Source organism: Taudactylus pleione, unplaced genomic scaffold (assembly GCF_031769625.1).
Source record: "Taudactylus pleione unplaced genomic scaffold, aTauple2 ptg001357l, whole genome shotgun sequence".
NCBI lineage: Eukaryota > Metazoa > Chordata > Amphibia > Anura > Myobatrachidae > Taudactylus > Taudactylus pleione.
This window is the reverse complement of record NW_028285757.1, coordinates 386,430-408,327: the sequence shown is the minus strand read 5'-3', so window position 1 is coordinate 408,327 and position 21,898 is coordinate 386,430. Positions and strand designations below refer to the sequence as shown.

Here is a 21,898-nt window from a genome sequence, read left to right as displayed (position 1 = left end):
CCTATTTTGGAACAGGCACTCCACTGCAGAAAAAGCTGTCTTTTCTTTTGCCTTGTCTGTCAATGCCACTTGCTAGTACCCTTTGGTGAAGTCTAGAGTGGTTAAGTAGTGTGCTGTTACCAGCCCTTCAGTAAGTTCCTCTACACAAGGCATTGGGTAGGCATCTGTTAGTGACAGCTGTCACGATTATTACAGTACCTTACTCCAACACTCAGTAGGTCACTGATTGCTGGCCTTTCCAATTAGAATCCTTAATAGAATCCTGCTGGGCTCAGCCACAGGATAGAGAAGATTTAACACCTCTCAGATGTTACCACTAACCTCCAGGACAATGAGTCATGTAGGCATTTTATGGCTACAATGTAAGTGAATTGCTTGCATTCTCCACCAGGTGTGACAAAATCAGGGTAAGCATGCCTTCCCCATGTCAGATGGGTGTACTTTCATACAGCAACCAAACAACACAGCATATATATAGACACACACATATCAAAAGGTGACAGGTGTACAAATACTATAAGCACAGTGAAACTTGTGCAGATTATCCAAAACAGACAGCTGCACACAATTGTTACTTGTGGGCAAAGAAATTGGAGTAACTGAATATAATGTGTAAAGCTGGCCACACACCTAACAATGTTATGGGAGCAATTGACAATCAGCTCCCAAACACCCTAAAATTACTTCCCATTGTTACTTCCACTGAAGTTAAACAATGGTAAAAAACATGCTTTTTTTGCTGGACGGACATAACAGTTGTGTGTGAAATAGCCCATAGTGTGCAAATCATAATCTGTACAAAAGGGCAGGGCATCCTGGTAGATATTTATTGCCAAACCTCTGTCTCTGACTAAAGACCCCGTACAACTGGTGACCATTTCTCCGATCCACTGGTCGGAAATATTGATCATGGCCATAGATGATCACAGATCCATCTTAAAAATAGGTGAAATTCTTCAAGTTAAAAATCCCCAATTTGCTGATCCCAATCATATTTTGGTTGGGATCGGCAAATCAGTGGAAGCCAACATGTTGGATTTCACCAATGCCCCAAGCCCGGCATCTGGGGACCTTTACTTGTAGCATTTATTTCACTCACCACTTTCAGGGATAGAGAAAACACCAATCACCCTAATTCATTATAAATAAAATCTCAGAGTCAACAATGTGTGACAGCAGTACTGGCATGGACGAGTTAGAGTTAACTTGCGGTTCATGAATTCTTAGTGGAACTAATAACCTGGACTCAGACTTTCAGATGCACTTGTTGAACTCAGAATTAGTGTTGCAGCAATACTTGCTAAAATGTTTCCAGTGAATCTTCTTGCTGGGGGCTATCGCTGAAAGTAACACTACTATGATCCCTCGATAAATAGGTTGAAGCCCTATCACTATAAAAACACCCATTTTGCAGGAGCAATGGACCTCATTCAGAGGCGGTCGCAAAAAGCGACCACTCATTCTGAATGAGGGCGGCCACTTCAATATTGAAGTGCGGCCTCCTGGTCATTAGTTAAGCTGTGGGTTACCACCCACAGCTTAATGACCGACCAGGTTGATGATCACGATGGTGATCACCATCACGACCATCGGGGCTTACAACCAGACCCTAGGGTAGGGTCTGGGCACTCGTTAGCCCCAGGGAGCTTTCTGCTCTGATGGAGCAGGAATCTCCCCACTGACATCATTGATGATGTCAGCGCGGCCGCCCACAAAACGGTAGGTGTTCGTAAAGGAATGCCTCCATTTTGGAAACCACCCCCCCAGGCCCGCTTACCAAACGGGGGCAGCTGTCGATCAACATCCACAGCTGCCCCTTTGGTAACGAGCTCCGGAGCGACAGAGTGCTACAACCTATGTTGTTTACGTGGTGTGATGAATAATCAGGATGTAACCACTTACATCGAGATTATTCAGACCTGGCAGGATGCCGCAGGTCTGAGGACTAACACATTGTCTCCACCGTATCACCCTCCAGTGACACAAGTACCTGCATTTCTTATAGTGCCCACTCTCATTAGTGACCATGATCACAAACCATAGGACCAGCGCCAGATTCATCCTACTATTGCATATGAGAGGACACAGACTCGTTTTGCTTAATCTCCTGGGGACATTTAACTAAACCAATCGTAGAGACCTGTGAACAATTACTGACATCTCTGAGGTCTAGACAATAAGAGGTAAATTTACTAAAAATCGAGATAGGTCGAGTTTTTTTTCAACCACGATTTGCATCACCTAAACCCGGGCTTGTGTTGTTTTTTTGATTTTGCAAATTTACTAAGAAGCGAGTTTAGCTGAAAGTCAGTTTTCCGATGGTGAAGCAAATCGAGATTTCTCTCCCGAGTTACAAGTGAAGATGTCATAACTGACCCGAGATTGCAGTATTTTTTCACTGCAAATCTTGCCCGAGCTAGCAGTCTGCACATATCAGTGAGATATGTGCAGGCTGCTTGTGTTGTACCTGTAATACATTTTTTTGTTTAAATGACGTGAGTTCCCCCCCAAAACACTAACCAGCCATGGACTTGCCAGCCTGTCCTGGTACCTAAAACTATGGGGAACAAAATGAATAGGGTTACCCCGTAAATTAGGTACCAGCACCAGGCAGCAGGGACAGGGCTGGTTTTAAATATAGGGGCAAAAAATTGCGTAGGGGTACCCCTATATTTAAAACTGGCCCTGGACCCTTACTAGTGGGGGGCTGATGCCACAGCCAGGGGAGCCCTTTTACTGGTCCCCCCAGCCGCAGCATCAGTCCTGACCGCTAGTCAGCCCAGGGCAGGGATCCCTGGTGGGGATAGCCCCGAGCTATCAGCCTAACCCAGGGGTGCCCTGGAGAGGGGTACCCCTTGATTGGAGGGGTACTCAACTCCTCAGGGATCCCTGGGCCTGGGCTGACTAGCAGTCAAGAATGATGCTGCAGCTGGGGGCCCGGTGAATGGGCTTTCCTGGCTGTGGCATCAGCCCCCCACTAGTAAGGGTCCAGGGCTGGTTACATTCTAAAGGGGAGGGACAGACAAACAGGTGTGACACAGATGGGGTAGGCAGTGAGGAAGGAGTATGCAGCAGCAAGTTAAGATGAGAGCTGGAAGGCTTTGATGAAATAGTGGGTCTTGAGAGCCCATTTGAAGAATTGTAGAGAGTTGGAGAGTCTGATGGGAATAGGGAGAGCGTTCCAAAGGTGGGGAGCAGTTCAGGCAAAATCCTGGAGGTGGGAGTGGGAGGAAGTAATCAATTGGCATGAGAGGAGGCATGCATTTGTTGAACAAAGAGGGCGGACAGGAGAGTAAAGGGAGATGAGATCCAAGATATAAATGGGAGAGGAATGGGTGAGGGCTTTGTAAGTGAGTGTGAGAACCTTAAATTGGGTTCTGAAAGGGAACCTGTGGAGAGCTTGTAGGAGAGGGGAGGCAGATGCAGAGCATTTTAAAAGGAAGATGAGCCAAGCAGCAGCATTGAGGACAGACTGGAGAGGGTAGGGATAGGGATTTAGGGAGGCCAGATAGGAGGAGGATACAGTAGTCCAATCTGGAGATGACCAATGAGTGTATGAGGGTGTTAGTGGCATCCTGGGTGAGAAAGGGCCTAATCTTGGAAATATTTTTAAGATGAAAATGACAGGACTGCAAGAGATTCTGGATATGTGGTTTGAAGGAGAGGGATGAGTCCAGGATAACTCCAAGACAGAGCACTTTGGGGTTAGTGGAGATAGTCGTACCATCAATTGATAAAGAAATGGTGGGAAGTGTGGTTATTTTGGGGGGTGGGAAAATGGTCAACTCAGTCTTACACAGTTTAAAAAATTGCTGGGACATCCAGGAAAGGATGGCAGAGAGACAGTTGGAGATACGAGTGAGGAGAGAGGGGGAAAGGTCAGGGGAGGAAAGGTAGATCTGAGTATCATTTGTATAGAGATGATATTGGAGGTCAAAAGAGCTGATGAGTTCACCTAGTGAGGATGTATAAAGTGAGAAAAGGAGAGGTCCAAGAACAGAACCTTGGGGAACACCTACTGTAAGAGGCTGTGGGGGAGAAGATGAGTCATGAGAGGAGACAAAGAAGTATAAGTCAGAGAGGTAGGAGGATAGCCAGGAGAGGGCAGTGTCGGAGAGGGCAGTGTCACATAGATCAAGGGACTGAAGGATTTGAAAAAGGAGAGGGTGGTCCAGTGTTGAAAGCAGCAGATAGGTCAAGGAGAATGAGTAGAGAGTAGTGGCCCTTGGATTTAGCAGCAAGGAGGTCGTTGCTGACTTTAGTGAGGACAGTTTCAGTGGAGTGGAGAGAACGGAAGCCAGACTGAAAAGGTTCAAGGAGGGAGTGAGAGGAAAAAAAGGTAGTAAGGCGGTTGTAAACAACACACTCAAGGAGCTTGAAGGCAAAAGGGAGGAGGGAGATGGGACAGTAGTTGGAGAGTGTTAGGATCAAGGGTAGGTTTTTTAAGAATGGGCGAGACAAGGGCATGTATGAATGCAGCTGGGACAGTGCCTGATGATAGGGGGAGATTAAGGAGGTGGGCAAGATGGGATCAGGCAGAAGGAAATAGGTAGTGGAGGAGATGTGAAGGGATAGGATCAAGGAGAGAGGTGGAAGGGGGGAAGACCGGATGAGGGACATGACTTACTCTACAGGGGAGATGAATGTTAGAGTCAGTAAAATGGGTGGGGAGGTGTGATCCAGGAAAGGAGGACGTGGAAAGCTGGGGGACTGGTGGGATATGATGTCCTGACGTATGGAGTAAATTTTAGATGTAAAGTAGGTAGCAAAGTCAAGGTCAGAGAGCGAGGCGGGGGTGGGTGGAGGAGGGAGTTGAAGGTGGTGAAGAGACACTGGGAAATTGAGGACTAAAAGGAGATTAGGTTCTTGAAATGTGACTGTTTAGAGAGGGAAAGGGCATCACTGTAGGATGAGAGCATACATTTGAAATGGAGAAAATCTGCCTTACAGAGTGTTCTTTTTCACTGTCGCTTGGCAGTTCATGAACACTTTTGCAGATATCTGGTGCATTTGGAATGCTAGGGTGAGGTGTGAATCTGCAAGGGTAAATAGTGATCGCCGGAGCAACAGAGTCCAGAGCAGAAGTAAGGGAGGTATTGTATAGGGAAGTGCCTTATTCAGGACAGGAGAGAGAGAGGATAGGGGAGAGAAGTGAGTCAAACTGGGAAGAAAAATAAATGGTATCAATAGCCTCAATGTTACACTTAGTGATGGTGGCCTTAGGAGGTAGAGGAAGGGAAGGAGAGAGGGATAGGTTAAAAGAGAGAAGGTATGGTCAGAGAGGGGGAATGGGGAATTGGAGTAATCAGAAATATCACAGCAGTGAGTGAAGACATGGTCAAGTGAATGCCCACTCACATGGGAAGGTGAGAAGGTCCATTGAGAGAGACCAAATGAAGACGAAGGTAAGGAGTTTGGAGGCAGAGGCTTCTGTGGGGATATCAATAGGAATATTGAAGTAACCTAGTATAATAGAGGGAAGGTCAGAGGAGAGAAAGGTAGGGCGCTATGAAGCAAAGTTGTCAATGAATGTGGAAGGAGGGCCTGGGGGACGGTAAATGACAGCTACTCTAAGGTGTACTGGTTGGAAGAGGCATATGGCATGAACCTCACATGTAGAGAAAGTAAGGGATGGTTTAGAGAATAGGAGTTGGTAGGAGCAACCGGGGGACAGAAGGAACCCTACACCACCACCATGGCGAACCCCAGGCTGAGGGGTGTGAAAGAAGATGAGGCCCCCCAGAGGAGAGAGCAGCAGGGGAAGTGGTGTCAGAGGGTGACTTATTTTAGGACACTTAAAGCTGGGAAGATCAGTAGAAACTCAGATTGGATGAATGAATATGTTCTAGAGGAGGATGCCACAAGTGTTATCTTGGAAGTGGATGTGAGAAGAAGAGACCAGAGTTGGGATGAGTTAGTGGTGAGAGGATTGACTTTGTCTTAGTTTACTGCTTTTTACACATTAATATTTAATTTTATACCAATAAAACTTGTGTCTAAAGTTTTATTTTTGACTTCCGAACTCATTAGGATAACAGTTTTCCCTGCTTCGCCATTGCTATGTTTTAATATGACTGGAGATTTACATCTCTCTTGTTCTAGGCTACAATTATGGTATTCCAAGCTCTTGCTCAGTATCAGATAGATGTCCCACTTGTCAAAGATTTGGAAATGGACGTCTCTTTCCGTTTACCTGGTAGATCACAAAGTAAAACTCTTCGCATCAATCTTCAGAACTCCATGCTGGCACGCTCGGAGCAGGTGAGGATGTGCGCAGTGTGATGCTGAAGCACTTGTTCCTGTGGGTTGCAGATATTGGAATGTGGTGGGATGTCTGTCATTCAGAATGTTATTGTGGACACTTGCTGGAAATGATCTGCAATATTTGTATAACTGAAGACGTCTTTTCAGGAATAGCATAAATGCTGAATAAAAAAATTATACAAATGTGTCCTCATACACCGTTGCTGCAGTCATTCCAAATAGCACACCAGGGGCCTGATTCAGACCCTGACGAAATGCGGCGTTCGCTCGTAGCTGGACGATTTTCTCATTCTGAGCATGCACAAGCCAGTCATAGCGATCGGGATTTGTGCGCTCGAAGTGCACAGACTGAGCGCTACTTTGAGTGACAGATAGTGCCGTTTGTGGGTGGTGTCAGGGGAAAGTGTATGAAAACGGGGGGGTGGATGTGTGAACGTAGGCGTGCCTGTGTGTTCTAACAGCATTTCATGGGCGTGCATAATTAGCATGGAGGCGTCATTGTACACGTCAACTGGTTGTATTTCAGCCTGCAGTGATCGCAGTGCTTGCGGCAGGGTAGGGTCTACCTCAAGGGCTATGAGCAGCTCCGATGGCTCTCGATGTTACTGACATTACATACACTTCCTGGAGATTATGTGTGCTGAGAAGGAAAAGGGGGCGTCTTTAGACCGGCGTGCGTTCACTCTGCCGTCACTCTCTAAGACATAGAGGGCGTCCTTAAGTCTTGGCGTGCGATCGCAGAATTTGCATACCCTGCCCCTGACGGCTGGGAAAGTGCGCTGCTTTGCGTCCGGGTCTGAATCGCCCCCCAGGTTCATTGCATGTGCATCTTTGTCATCCAAGTTAAACAACAAGTTAAACAATTGGTTGTGACAAAACTGCTTAACAAGATTGCACTGATCAACTTGATATGTGCGACATTTGTATATATGTGTGCAAATGAGTCTGAATCTGTATATATAGTGCTACAATGCAACCGCCACAGCTTTTCTCATGCCTAGTTCTGTTGTGCTCCGTCTGTGACTTTCTACATATTTAATACTAATTCCAGTGTGGTTAAAGTCACAGCCCTGCGTCTCTGGTAAAAATTCAATAACGTTTCACTGCATCTTCGGTGTGGATAAGAACAGTGCTAAGTGCTAAGCAGACCACCCGAGCAGTGTGCGCCAGCTTGTCTATTTAAGACACAAGCACTGTGGAGAGAACCGATGCAGCAGCAAAAGTACCAGCTATACTACCAACTGTGGCGAGAAGGCATCAATTAGGGTAAGGTAGGGATAGTCTCCTGAGGCATTGCACTATAGCAGCAGGAATCTCACCACCCCGCGAGCTTTAACATTATATACCTACAATATGGTACATTTCCTAGGAATCAAATTGCCATTTTTATACTTGTTTTAAAACATGTTTTTTTTTCTCCTCTACTCATTATTTATAATTTTATTTAAAAAAATATATATTTTTTTACTTGTTTTTAAACATGTTTTTTTCTCCTCTACTCAATATTTATACTTTTATTAAAAAAAATATATTTTTTTTTACTTGTTTTAAAACGTTTTATTTTCTCCTCTACTCATTATTTATACTTTTATTAAAAAATATATATTTTTTTTTACTTGTTTTAAAACGTTTTTTTTCTCCTCTACTCAAAATTTATACTTTTATAAAAAAAATATATATTTTCTTTACTTGTTTTAAAACATTTTTTTTCTCCTCTACTCATTATTTATACTTTTTATTAAAAAAAAATATATATTTTTTTTCATATTGAAAACTTTTTACTCAATTTTTTTCTCACATTACATTTTTTTTCATATTGTATTTTTGATGACTGCCATTTCATTCATTTCTCACTCACATCTTTTTACACGCATGTAATATACCACATTACCTATATACCTATAAATAGGAAAACATCTGGATGAGAGTTTAAATTGTGAGAGTTTTTTTAGACTAAAAACATGTGAGTTTGTCTGTTCTCAGACTCTATTACACTGGGCGAGTTTAAAAAGTGTGATAGGTTACTGCTAAAATGTCTCATTTTCTAAAACTCTCACCCTATTACATTTGGCCCTTGGTGTATGAGGACACATCTGTAGATAAACTTGCTGTCTGCACATGCTGCCTTGTTGAACATGTAATGTTATGTGTTTTCATTTGAAGAAATGTCTCTCTTTATAGACAACAGTTAATGGAGACTTTGTGGTCACCGCAAAAGGAAAGGGACAAGGAACGTTGACGGTAAGTTTAGATCCCGATTTATAGACCATTTATTCTCTTCCTTAAGTTTATTTTATAAATGACATAAACAAAATGGATCACAGATACAATCAGAAATGTATTGTACTTAACACAATCACTGCAAACTCTCTTTATGGGTGATATTACTGTATATAGCATGTCTTTAATAGCTTTCCAATAGCACCATCAAAATCAACTGGATCACTAGCTGACTTGTTGGCAAATGTAGAAGGAAGATGATCACAGAAGACCTATATAGACCTGACCTGTGGTTGTGGTTATCCTTTCACTGCACTAATCGATCCCCATGATGTCAAAAGAGCTTGTGGCCACTTACCTGTGGAATTGCATCCTATACATAGAATAGGTCACAGGAGAGATGTTTCAGTAGGATATTTTGTGGTTGATTTAAAGTTGAATAAAAGTTTACTGTCATTATACTTGTATGCTGAGTTGTACATACTGTATCTACGGGTTCATTCAACCGCAATTCATAAGCTTTGTTATACAGCCGTAATCATTATTAGTGCACAGTCACAGAGCGCCATTCATGGTTCAAGAGATCCGTCTTCAAACAGCCAAAGATCCGCATACACACAATGCTGCACAGCCCGCAAGTCTGTCCACACACACTCAGCAAGCCTTCAATACATTTACCTTATGTGTGAATAACCAAATAAAACCCAGTTAAGCACCTTCAGCCACAGGTAGATATGTTACAGAGAATATTATTATTATCTGTTATTTGTATGCAAACACAAGGTTTCCACAGCACCTTACAAAGGACTTAAGCATAAACAGTAAACACAAAACAAGAGGAGAAAGAAAATGTAAAAAACGTACAGTACAAAACATTGCAGGACATGGGATACAAGTGATGTAGACATTGCTTCATATCCAGCCACAGTACCCACAGAGTTAGTGCTGCCTGTTGAGCCTAAAGGTTTGGCATCATTGTGGGCATATGGAAGAAGGGGAGGCTGAAACTATCATTTGCGAATTACCAGCGCTGCGACTCCACAAAATATCGCAACCGTGACAGCAACTGCATTCACCTCTGACTCAGGACCTTACCTGTAAGCTCTCACGAGCAGGGCCCTCATCCCTCATATGCTTTTCCTTCCCTTACGTATACCATCATCTCCACCCCACTACCAACAACAGTAGCAAACCTTTTGGGTTGCCCACTCCTCTGTGTTTTTGGGGGTATTATGACTGCTGCTACAGTATTGTTTATAAACCTTGTCCACATTCTGCTGTGTTTTTATTGTTTTGTTCATACAGTTTCTGTACTTTGTAAAGAGCTACTGATCCTTTGTGGTGCCATATAAATAAAGGATAATAATAATAGTAATAACAATAATAATTTGCAAATATATAAATTAAGCCACTAGCCAGGTTGGGTATGAAATCCCGGCTGTCGGTATGACGCTGGTCAGAATACAGACAGTGGCATCCTGACAGCCAGAATCCCAACACTCATAGGGGAGACATGTAAGTATTTTTCTAACCCCTAACCCCTACCCTAACCCTCCCTCCCCGGTGGCTAACCCTAGCCTCCCCCCCTAGTGCCTAAACCTAACCTCCCACTCCCCGCACACTAAACTTAACACTCCCTCCCCGTGCCTAAACCTAACCTCCCCCTAGTGCCTAAACCTAACCTCCCCCTATTGCCTAAACCTAACCTCCCCCTCCCCACACCCTAATCCTAACACAACCTACCCATTGCCTAACCCTAACCCTCCCCCTAATACTTGACCCTAACCTCCCCCTAACACCCTGATACTTACCTTCAGGATGGCGGCGGTTGGGATACTGGTGCTGGGTTCCCGACCTGTTGGGATTTCTGCGCCGGTATTCAGTCCGTCGGCATCCCGTACACCAGGATGCCGACTACATCCCTTCCATATATTCATGTGATACTGTATACAAAGCACTGATATACAAAATTCAAGTTGCTCATTAAAAAATGCTAAATACTTAGTTAAATACATTTGCAAATATATAATAAACCACCAACCATATCAAGGTGCTTCTGCTAAGAGAGATCTGTAGTTGACAGGGATTGCTGGTCCTTGTAGTGTCTTATTGGATGATTTTGGGGTACCTCCTGGTAAGTAAGCTCTCAAATTAAAAACACATGAATGTATGACTCAGTATAGGGGTTGTCATTGTTTAAAGTTGGGACCATCTTAGCAAAAGTGCCTTGACATTGCGAGGGACTTATCATATATGAGCAAATATTTGTAACAGTCATGTGCTTTTTAATTACACATAGGATGCAACTTTTTATTGGCTCATTGCAGAAACCTGAAGGAAAAACTTGTTTGTTTTTTTATTATATAGATAAAACCCTTCCTTTACCTGCACCAGTGCAATATTATAAATTGATTAAACAACTTGGATTTTGTATGTCTGTAGCAACAAATTCATAGCCAGTCTCTGTGTCACAGTTATAGGCAAATAATGTATGCAAAGTCAGAATACAATTATTTATTTAATACTGATCATTGTATATGGCATTATGTAAATGAAGATGTCATTATCTCCTTAGGTTTTTTCTGTATATTATGCCATTGAGACAGAGAAGGAAAATAAGTGTAATAACTTTGATTTATCTGTAACAATTACAGATCAGCCCTCCTGTGAGTATATGTGACTTCATATTCTGATATAGCACCATGTGTCTGTATTGCTGCAAAGGGGAATCATTAGATTTATACTGTGTGTAATAATCGCCTAAATTATTATCTACGGACAGCTACCAGTAAATCAGTATATTTTGGAATTCATTATTCTCTTACTGTGCAGAACACTGTAGATTTCATGCTTGCGTTCAGTGATACATTATACTTTAGTGCAGGCATTTGTTGTCCATTTAACCCTAATTTGCGCTAAATCAACAATCTGATATTCATACAATTTAATCTTCCAGTAAACTAACTGCAGAATTAAGATTAGGTTGTTGCTTTATCTTTTTATTGGGAGTCGGTGGAAAGATGAGAATCAATGAAGCCATTTACTAAGCAGTGATAGCCTCTTTTTCTGTCATTTTCTTCTGAAAAAGGCATTACGACTTCCTGGCATTTATCAAAAGAGTCAATATCTCAAGTGGACCCTTTGTTTTGGGTTTATATCGCATCCCCATAGACTGCTATTGGGACTGTTGTGTGCTTGCAATTTGTCAAACTGTGAAAAGCGTTAAGCTTTACTGGAGGTCTGTATGTATCAGATCTCAAACGGATGTAGTCTTCAATGAAATAAGCCTACACTGCTGTGTAATTGGACAGCGTTATTGGGCATAGAGCTATAATTTCATAGGCGTTTGCACAAAGAGAAATGAAGATGCAATATGTTAGATTCAGATAAAAGAAAAATAGGGGATGACACAATAGTGTGGAGTTCACAGATTGGAATCCACTAAAGACACATGGATAGTAGAGTGACAGATCAAAATGGACACAGAGATACAGATCAAGGATCACTAAAAATGGTATCATTGTGGATAGAGATCAGTGACAGGCACTGCACAGCGCTAAATATCCAGCAGCCTTATATTTACTATTATATGTAATATAAGTACTGTATAACCCTTTTCACACAGCTAAGAGGCCAGAAGGCGCAAAATCAACTGTCAGAATCACCATTTGTGCCAAGTAAGTCACTTTATTTGCTAATAATGCTACATTTATCCTCTGCTGTATATTATATTTGGACACAGCCCATACGTAAGAGACACCCAGTAATTGATCCAAAGTAGGTATCAAGGCACAATATAAAGAGGAACTGCAACTGAACAAACCATGCTACCATGCAAGGGGGGTGAATACATTTATTATTTTTGCATGCAAGGTAAGCACTGGCTGATTTTGCATGTAGCCCACACATGATGGACAGCTTTATTTTTATACTGCAGTTTAGATTTGAGCTTTGAGATTTGAGATAGGACACAACTCTACAAAATTTGATTTCCCCCCCATCCGTATTGCAGCCTGGTTTTTCCAAGGTGTAAAGTTGCTCCTTTTATTCATTTGCTCCCAACTCCGAATCGGCTCCAGTATCCTTATTGCACAATAATATAAAAAAAAAAAACAGTAAATCTTCAAACTACTTAGGCCAAAATAAAAATAAATATAACTTTTGCTAAACATTTGATATCTAAAATGTATCCTAATCTTGGTATAACATGCAAGCTTTGCAATATCATCACATGTTCAAAGCAATGTACTATATCTAGTGTGCATAGTATAATACTAATAATTTACTTTGTGTTTGGTCTGTAATTAGATAAATACACTGTAGTGTCTGATTACTCTCTTGTAGGTCCCATAGAAATCAGGAGGCCACTATGTCTATCTTTGAGATTTCTATGATGACCGGTTATACTCCAGACATCAACCAGATTAAAAATGTGAGTGACAAGACCAGGACATTTGTACACCTGTGTGCGACTTAGTCTGAATCTGTATATGAAAGGCTACAATGCAGCGGCCGTGGCTTTTTCTCATACCGAGTCCTGTTGTGCTGTCATCTGTGATTTTATAAGAGTTTAAAACTAATTCCTGTGCAGTTAAAGTCACAGCCCAGAATCTTTAAAGCCTTTAGTAGTGTTTTTTTATTTTACTGCATCTGCAATGCGAATATGATGCAAGGATAGGTACTATGCACCTCTCGGAGCTTCTCAGTCGAGCCAGGCATTTCTAATCCATATGGCGTATAGATGCTAGGTGTATTAGGCAGGGGTGTAGCGAGGGTGGTTCTAGTGGAGCATGAGCTCCGGACGCCAAAATGGACAGATGGCGCCATCCAGGGTTCCCAAATTCATTGGGCCCTGCACAGTGTGACGGCCATCTGTTAGTTTTACCTGTGTTTGTTTTTATCTATATCCTAAATAAGTTATGGATCTGAGATCCATTTCTACATTTCTGCTCCCCCAAGCTGCCTAGATTGCCTCCCATCCAGCCCTCCCTCCTCTGTGATCAGATTCTGTCAACTCCCCTTTCCTGTCATATTGATTACATTTAATTGTCACCTTTTTAATTCCCTCCCCTATCTACCCTGTGATTTGCCCCTGTCCTCTCCTTATTGGCTTCTGTCACCACCCCTCTCCGCTTCTTTCTTATTGGCTTCTGTCACTGCCCCGCTCTGATTGACTTTGCCCCTCCCCACTTCTTTCTTATTGGCCTCTGTCACGTCTCCTCTCTGATCAGCACTTTCCTCTCCCCTCTCCTCTTTGATCCCCTCCCTCCTTCACTCCTCATTCATTCATTGTGCTTCAATGGACTTAATAGTTACACATCTGAGGTAAAATCCTAAACTTCAATTATAAGTTATGAATTTTAAAAAAGTCACTGCTTTGCTACTGTATGTAAGGTAATGAGATGTTCCCAGGCATGACCACACAGTGTTATTTGAAAGGTCTTTTAAAAAATATAAGGTGCCCTGAAGTAATAATAATGGTAGTAGACAGAACATGACATGATTAGTAGTACTCACATTAATATAGGTGCAATGTATATTTGCAAAGTAGGAGCATAGCTGAGAATGGAGCTTCCCATAGGTGTTCCCACTCCAGTGATAGCTGCTTGGGGCAGTAATTGCAGTAATAAGCTGTGCACCCTGTGGAATCTCACTCTAGCACATGTACTCTGTCAATTTAAGTTATATATCAGAATATATAATATAATCGCCTCTATTGACTAATAACAATAATTCAAATGAAATAAAAATCAGATCCTAGGTGCTATACACAAATAAAGCAGTGCCAAAGTAGCTACCCCTTAATGTCAGATCACTGAAGCATTCTACTCCCCCAATGGGACCTCAATGCCCAGAGCGACGCTGCCACTGTTTGCTGTTTTTCTCTTCACTTCAGTACAGGCTTGCCAACTTTCTGGGTGCCCCTTCTGGGAGGGAGCAGCCAGATCGGCATTACAGGGGGGGCGTGGCCATCATGAGGAGGCAGGGCCGGCCAGACGATGTGTGTTTGTGGGCGGGGCCACATGATCGCATCATTTTGGCCTTGCCCCTGCTACACAATGCCGATATCACAGGCATTGTGAAGCGGGGGCGAAGCCAAAATGACGCGATTCGGCGTGAATTGCGTCACGGCCCCCCTGCTGTGGTGGTTTCTAAGCAACATGTTTTATTTACATAACAAGAAAATAACCAAAATACAGGCCTTAACAGCCCGCCACAAATAAAATAATGGGACCAACTGCCCCCTTTACTCCTGCAACTCGCAAGGTCTTGGGCCTCCTGCCCGACCTTGCGGCGATTACAACTTGGGGAGCCCCCGTGCAACCGAGGGGGACCATACCAACCTGTACTGGTGGTACTCACAGTGCCCTCCAGTCCACCCCAGCCACACGGGCAACCTCCTAGGAGTCAAAAGAAATACCAAAACTGTTCACTTAAACAAGAAAGGCCAAACAAGACCAGCCACTACAACATAAGCCGACATCATACTAACGACCAACAACAAAACCTAGGGAGGGTGGGTGGGCAAACTCCTGAAGAAAAGAGGGAGAACTAGACTCTCTATTGGTTTAAACTAAAACCCTAAGCACCACCCGCCTGCAAACTGCTAACCCTTTGTATCACAGAGTGTGCCAAGTGACAGCCCAGAGGTTTATGTCACTCCTGTCATATAGGAATGACTTCCATGGTCTTTATCCTACAGTAAGGGGTGATACTGCGGCAAAAGATGCTAAAGTGGTCGCAGCAAATGTGTGCGACTCAGAATCAGCTACTTAAGAAGAACCTATTTTTCTTGGGCGTTGAAGACCGTTTTTATAAAAAAATTCAAATATAAAACTATTGCTTACATTTTTATTTTTATTGCTTTTGAAAAACAATTTCACAAATCTCCTCTGGTATCTTTTGAAAACTTTGAAGTACTGCCTTATGAAGTTGACGGACCATCTAATTAAATGCGTAGGGTTAGGAAATCTCAGTACTGTAGTAGTGAGAACAATGGATCTACTATGCAGTAGAGAGAGGAGGATTAAAAAGAACTTAAACTTAAATATCTACTTTGTCCAAAAATGTAATTCTACTGAATTAGTGTGTGTAGGAACTCACTAAACCAGCAAACATCTAAAGTAAATTGTATAAAGAAATAACACAATAAATGTAATAAAGCATCATAGCTTTTATTGAACATAATATACGTGGATGCTAATGGCTAGCCTAAGAAATTATTGCATTCCCAGCTTTAACCTCGATGAAACTAACAACATGGAGATAGACCTACACACCCATCAAAACCTGAGTTATGAAGGCCCCACCCCCTTTACTGGCTCAGTACTACAGGCTCAACCTATAGGAAGTATCCTAGGTTCCCCTTTAGGGCAGAGACAACCTACCTAGTGAAAGGGAGGTGTCCAACAACTAGCACATAGCACCATATTGGCTGCTGAGCAGCCATACTTTCCCACCAAATCCAGGTTCAAAAGGAACAACAGTCTGCTACCCAAGTTGCCCAATATCTCCACCTCCCAAGTTCAAGCAGCAGATATCTTCACTGTATAAAAATATATCTGTATTGTTTGTCTCACAGTGAATTAATTGTAACACATCATTTGTTTTATATAAGCTTAATGTATGGTAACCAATAATAATACAGTAATCAGTATCACAATTTAAAATATGCACAAATCATTAAAAAATAATTAGAAACCAGTATTGGCAAGTAAATCGGGAACAATTAAAACACTTTTCAAAACCACATTATGTAAAAAGCACCAAAGTCACTCTTAGAGGACCAATTAGGGAATACATCCCTTTAAATCTCAATTCCAGTCCCTCCAAGTTTGGCCATAGCTATCTATCCTGAGAATTAGTTATAGTGTGCTGAGGTTACAACGTGAGGATATACATACCTCCCAATTTCTTTCATCCCAAAGTCACAAGTGGCCCGAAAAGGATGTGTGGCCTTTTCCAGCGATGCCATGCTCCCTTGGTGATGCAGTTTTTGGGGGGTGTCAGCAAGTCACACCTCCATTTTAGTCATGCTGGGGCAGCCCAGCACTCCATCAGCTGCTGGGCTGCCCCAGCTCTCTCACTGAACCAAATTAAATGCATTGTTGGATCGACATGAATGACTCCGGAAGACCGGCAGCAGTGAAAATCCCAACATCCCCCCTACCTGCAGCCTAACCCTAACCCCCCCTCCCCCAGCCTAGCCCTGACCTTCCCGGGGGTGTGCCAACCCTGTCCCCCCTGTGAGCCCCTAACCTAAATCCCCCCATGCCTGTCCTCACCCGCTGCCTGGCTTACCTTCATTCGGTATGCCCAGCGTCAGGCTCCCGGCGTAGGGATAATAATGGGCATAAGGATTTTGGTGCCTATCATTAGTCCCCTGTCGGTATAACACAATTGGGAATCCGGCAGTCGGCATTTCTACCATCAGCTTCCTGACTGCATACCATATTACATATCTAAGTGACAACAAATAGAAGCTATATACCTACTTTTTAACTTGTGTTTACCTTATCTTTCTCAAGGATCAGAGTGTCACATGACCGCTCTGCCGGAGATACTTTTAGTTGCTGTAAATGCTTTGTAAACTGAGCTAGGAAGTGGTCAGATAGAGAGTTCTGTTTACAGTTTCTATGGAAACCAAGGGGTAAATTTACTAAGAATCGAGAATGGTCGAGTTTAGTTTATTTTTAATCTCGATTTGCATCGCCACATCTCGGGTGATTTTCCCATTTTTCATCTCGCAAATTTACTAAGAAGTGAGTTTAGCTGAAAGTGAGTTGGCCGATGGTGAAGCAGATCGAGAAATCTCCCTTGAGTTGCAAGTGAAGATGAGATTACTCACCCGAGATTGCAGTGTTTTCTCTTTGCAAATCTCTCCCGAGCTAGCAGCCTGCACATATCAGTGAGATATGTGCTGGCTGCTTGTGTGTTAAGACCTGTAAAAAACGGGTTAAATGTTATAAAAAAATTTTTACATAGGGTCCCCCCCCCCCTAGAGCTTAACCAGCCCTGGACTTGCCAGCCAGTCCTGGTACCTAGAATTTTGGAAACAAAACGAGTAGGGTTCCACCGTAAATTAGATACCAGCACCAGGATTCAGGGCCAGTCCTGGTTTTAATTATAAGGGGATAAAATTGCGTAGGGGTCCCCTTATAAATAAAACCAGCACCAGACCCTTTCTAGCAGGGGGCTGATGCCACAGCCAGGGGAGCCCTTTCACAGGGTCCCCCAGCCACAGCATCTTTACTGACTGCTAGTCAGACCAGGCCAGAGATCCCTAGGATGTTGTGAACCCCCCTAATAAAGGGGTCCTCCTCTCCAGGGCACCCCTGGCCTAGGCTGATAGCCCGGGGCTATCCCCGCCACCCTAGGGTGGTGGGTGACGGGTTGATAGTCTATGTACTGTGTTAAAAATAGAACTAACAACATTGTCTTTACAGTGGAACTACAGGTCCCAGCAAGCCTCCCCCTGCATGCTGGTACTTGGAGAACCACAAGTACCAGCATGTGGGGCATAAAGGGCCTGCTGTACTTGTAGTTCACCTATAAAGAAATGTGTAAAAAAAACACACACACAGTTTTATACCCTATTTAAACTATTTGCAGGCAGAAACATGCACAAATCACAATGATTTGTGTATGTTTCAGCCAAACTCACAGCTCTGGAGGTGAGTGTTTAAAACCTTAATTTGGCAGAGAGTTTGCAGGCATCTCACCCGAGATTGTCATCTCGATTCTTGGTAAATTTGCGAGCTGTTTCTTTTAGCTGAAAAGTACTTCCGAGTTTGACCGATGGTGAGTTGATTCGAGTTTGCTATCTCATCCGAGTTTTACGAGTGAGAAGAGAGAAATCTCTCTCTAACTCACCCGACTTTGCCTTTAGTAAATTTGCGAGTTGAAAATCATGCCTAAACTCTCCTGAGATTGTCATCTCGACCATTCTCAATTCTTAGTAAATTTACCCCCAAATCTGAAAAAAGACAGGGAGTGTCAATAGTAATACTACCACAAAAGGGCAACAAAACATCTTTTCATTTTTCTTTTGCTTATGAATGGAATATATTAAGTAGAGTATTATATATGAATAACTTAAGTGACTTTTTCAGTCAATGTTAAAAATATATAGTATAAATTATGCTCAATTGTCTTAAAGGTAATATAGCACCCTGATATTTTTACTGACATTGCAAAAAATATGGATTTTTTAAATAAATCTCTTATAATAATTGACAGTTTTCAATTATATAAAAAGGTATGACTTTATACTATGATAAAATATTATTAATGTTCTAAGGAATATAATACTATAACAAAGAAATCTCTATCATAGTGTATATCATACAATAAAAAAAATATTAACAATCTTTAAAAACATGTTTAACGTTCATATTTTATGAGACAACTTAACAAAATGCATAAAACTTGTAGGATCATTACATAAAGTAATATAGGACAAATGACCATAATTTTAACCACTGAAACCATTTGATTCTATATTATGGCCATTGGGACATAAAGTATCTAGGTGTTGGATCCATTTAATTTCTTTCCATGCTAACAATTGTAACTGTCCTTATTCCTCCAATGGGTTGTGATTCTGTCGATACCAATTATCCTTTTCATATGGAATAGTAAACATTGATTATGTGTTTTCAAATTAATAGAAACTGAGTGGGATTCCAAGCTTTTTTAATGTTATGACTATGGAGCTAATTCAGACCTTCTCGCTAGGATGCGATCGCTCGTAGCTGGCCGATATTTGCATTCTGCGCATGCGTATGCATCACAATGCGCGTGCGCGAACCACTGCGACAGGTCAGGAAGCCCTCGCTCACCCAGCATAGACAGCCCTGTTGAATGAGTGACAGGAGAGGCTGTTTGTGGGTGGTAACAGGGGCAGGCCACTAGAAATGGGGGAGTGGAGTTACAAATGCAGGCATGCCTGTGTGTTTCAACGCCATTTCATAGTCGTGCATAATTAACAGGCAGCATCATTGTACACGCACCTGGTTGTATTTCACACTGAAAGTGATCGCAGTGCTTGCGGCCAGGTATAATCAACCTCAAGCGATGCAAGCACATCCAATGGTGCTCGATGTACCAATGTTTTTATGCACTTCCAGGAGATGACGTGCGCAAGTAGGTGTCTTATGAATGGCTAGTAGGCGTCTGCATACTCAAAGTGATCGCTCGCCAAGACATATTGGGCATGCTAATGCCTTGCCATGCGATCGCCTGCCCTGCTGGGCGTGTGCTGGTTTGCATATGCTACAAGCAAGTAATCGCATCTAGCAAGCAGGTCTGAATCAGGTCCTATGTTCTGGCATTCTGATTTTCCTGGATTTCCACCGTAGAATATGCTGCAGCTACATTCTAAAACTTATATTATATAGATGTTGTCACATTGATTTAATTGTTTACCATTTACTACAAAGTTGGTATATTTGTTTGCTGAGGATGGTACACTCCTGCCAGGTTGGTGTTTGTGAGGTAAGGCACTCCGGATTAATTTGTTTTGTCTGGCTTTTTACATATCATCCGAGACTTTGCTGGTAAGGTTAGGCATAAAATGGGTCCCTTAAAATGACTTCCAAAGGTTTTCTAATAGTGGACACATTACTTCACATAGCCAGCCAAAACCAGATGCATTGATGGTGGATATTGGACACAAATCTAATGCTAACAAAGCTGTCATGGCTTCAATGATGCACTGTGGCCATACTTGAATATTCTTGCAAATGCTTGTTTCACAGTCAATTGTGAAATGAGACTATTAGTCTTCTTGGTCCCCTTCTGTGATGAAGATTCGACCAAGCAGCAGCAGTCCTAGAGAGTAAAGATGTATCTTGAGAATCCTGGATAGCATAGGAGTCAGTTTACCTTAATCTAGCTACAATTTTTAATTATGAGGTTGATGTTGAAGGTGTTGGTGGTGCACATTGCATGTGCTGGGATCTATCCATACTGCTGGTAGCTTATTATTATTTTACCATTTTCCAGATTTTCATAAATAATTTGCATGAACTTGCTGCAAATGATGTAACAGGGAGGAGGTGCCTATATGATTAACATAATTATCTCAACTTACTTTGGGCTCACAACTGCAACAGATGCCTCAGAAAATGTTGCCAGGATTTGGGTAAAAATATGTCCACATGGAAGAAGTGACTTTTTTGGTCTTATGATAATGACCTTATTATTATCACTGGCAAGAACTATGACACAATCAACAACATCCTTTAGAATTTCATCACATTCAATTTCCAACACATTCATCATCAACATCCTCAATAGCATCAGATACACAAACATCCCACTCATCCTATTACAATTCTACAGTAGCATCCTCAATATCTATGTCACTCTTATTACTTTTACTACTACTCATCCTCACATTTGCAGAGGGTTCAATAAATGGTGGAAGGAGGCTTATCTATGATTACAGTGTGAGAAATGTCAGACTCACGTATAGAACTCATGGACACCCTTAGACTTTCCTCAGAGATCTGTGAAGTTTAAGAACACACAATTTGTTCTTTAGTCTTAGTGTTCTTTTTGTGTTCTACTTTGACTGTTTTATAGGTTACACATCTATACTCAGAGTGAGAAGGTTGTGCTTGTGTGGTTATAAAAGATGCCTGACTACAGTATGTTTGGTCCTAGCTTTCACAATAGGCATTCTAGATCATGTAACAGCAGTAGCGGGTCCAACACTTGCAAATGAAGGCCATGGTTTGAGCCTTTCCTTGCCACTGTGTGTGGTGTATGCCATGTATGTTTTTTGGTAGTAACTTTTCCCTTCATAGTTGACGTTTTCTTTAAGATGGTGAAATAATTTTTAGATTGAGGTCCCCTTTCTTACACCTTTTTTCCCCGTGTTCTCCTTTAATAGTTTTTGTTGAAGTACAATGACCAGCAATACTAGTCCTGTGTTGTTCTTGCTCTCTTATCATCTGATGCATGATTGCTTTTGTTTTTACACCAGGACTATAGTAAAGCTACTGTAGCTGAACTTAACTGCCACCAAACCAGGTGAACTAACAATAAGTTAGGGAAAATGAGGGACTGTTACCTTGTTGTTTGCTAAGTCCCTCAGAGCAATGTAAGAAAACATGTAAGGTACAGTATGACGTGTGTCACCTCTACTTGCTGACATAATACCTTGGACATTCTGCATTTAAATTAGTATTCAGCCCAGTCATCTGTCACCTGTTAAATCCTTGATTTCAATGGGAATAGGGGTTGCAATAAATGATGATATTTTTAATACCATTTAGATTTTTTCAGTGTTTCTGTTAAGAGATTTTTTTATTAGAAATAGAGTATATCATCTTCAAATATATTGAGGAATCTGACGTGTTTCATCACAGCTGTAACTTCTTCAGAGAAAGCTACAAATGTAGAAAAG

The 21,898-nt window shown here is 42.0% G+C and overlaps 1 protein-coding gene across 1 annotated transcript in view; it reads left to right on the top strand.

Annotated features, from left to right (window-relative positions):
* The window catches only part of LOC148443005 (A.superbus venom factor 1-like), a 164,805-nt gene that overhangs the window by 123,392 nt on the left and 19,515 nt on the right, over positions 1 to 21,898 (top strand). Inside the window, exons 30-34 of the mRNA XM_088463400.1 lie at positions 6,103 to 6,261; positions 8,446 to 8,505; positions 11,060 to 11,150; positions 12,110 to 12,161; positions 12,829 to 12,916. Of these exons, the coding sequence (XP_088319526.1) occupies positions 6,103 to 6,261; positions 8,446 to 8,505; positions 11,060 to 11,150; positions 12,110 to 12,161; positions 12,829 to 12,916 (450 nt within the window). The remainder of the gene's footprint in view (positions 1 to 6,102; positions 6,262 to 8,445; positions 8,506 to 11,059; positions 11,151 to 12,109; positions 12,162 to 12,828; positions 12,917 to 21,898) is intronic.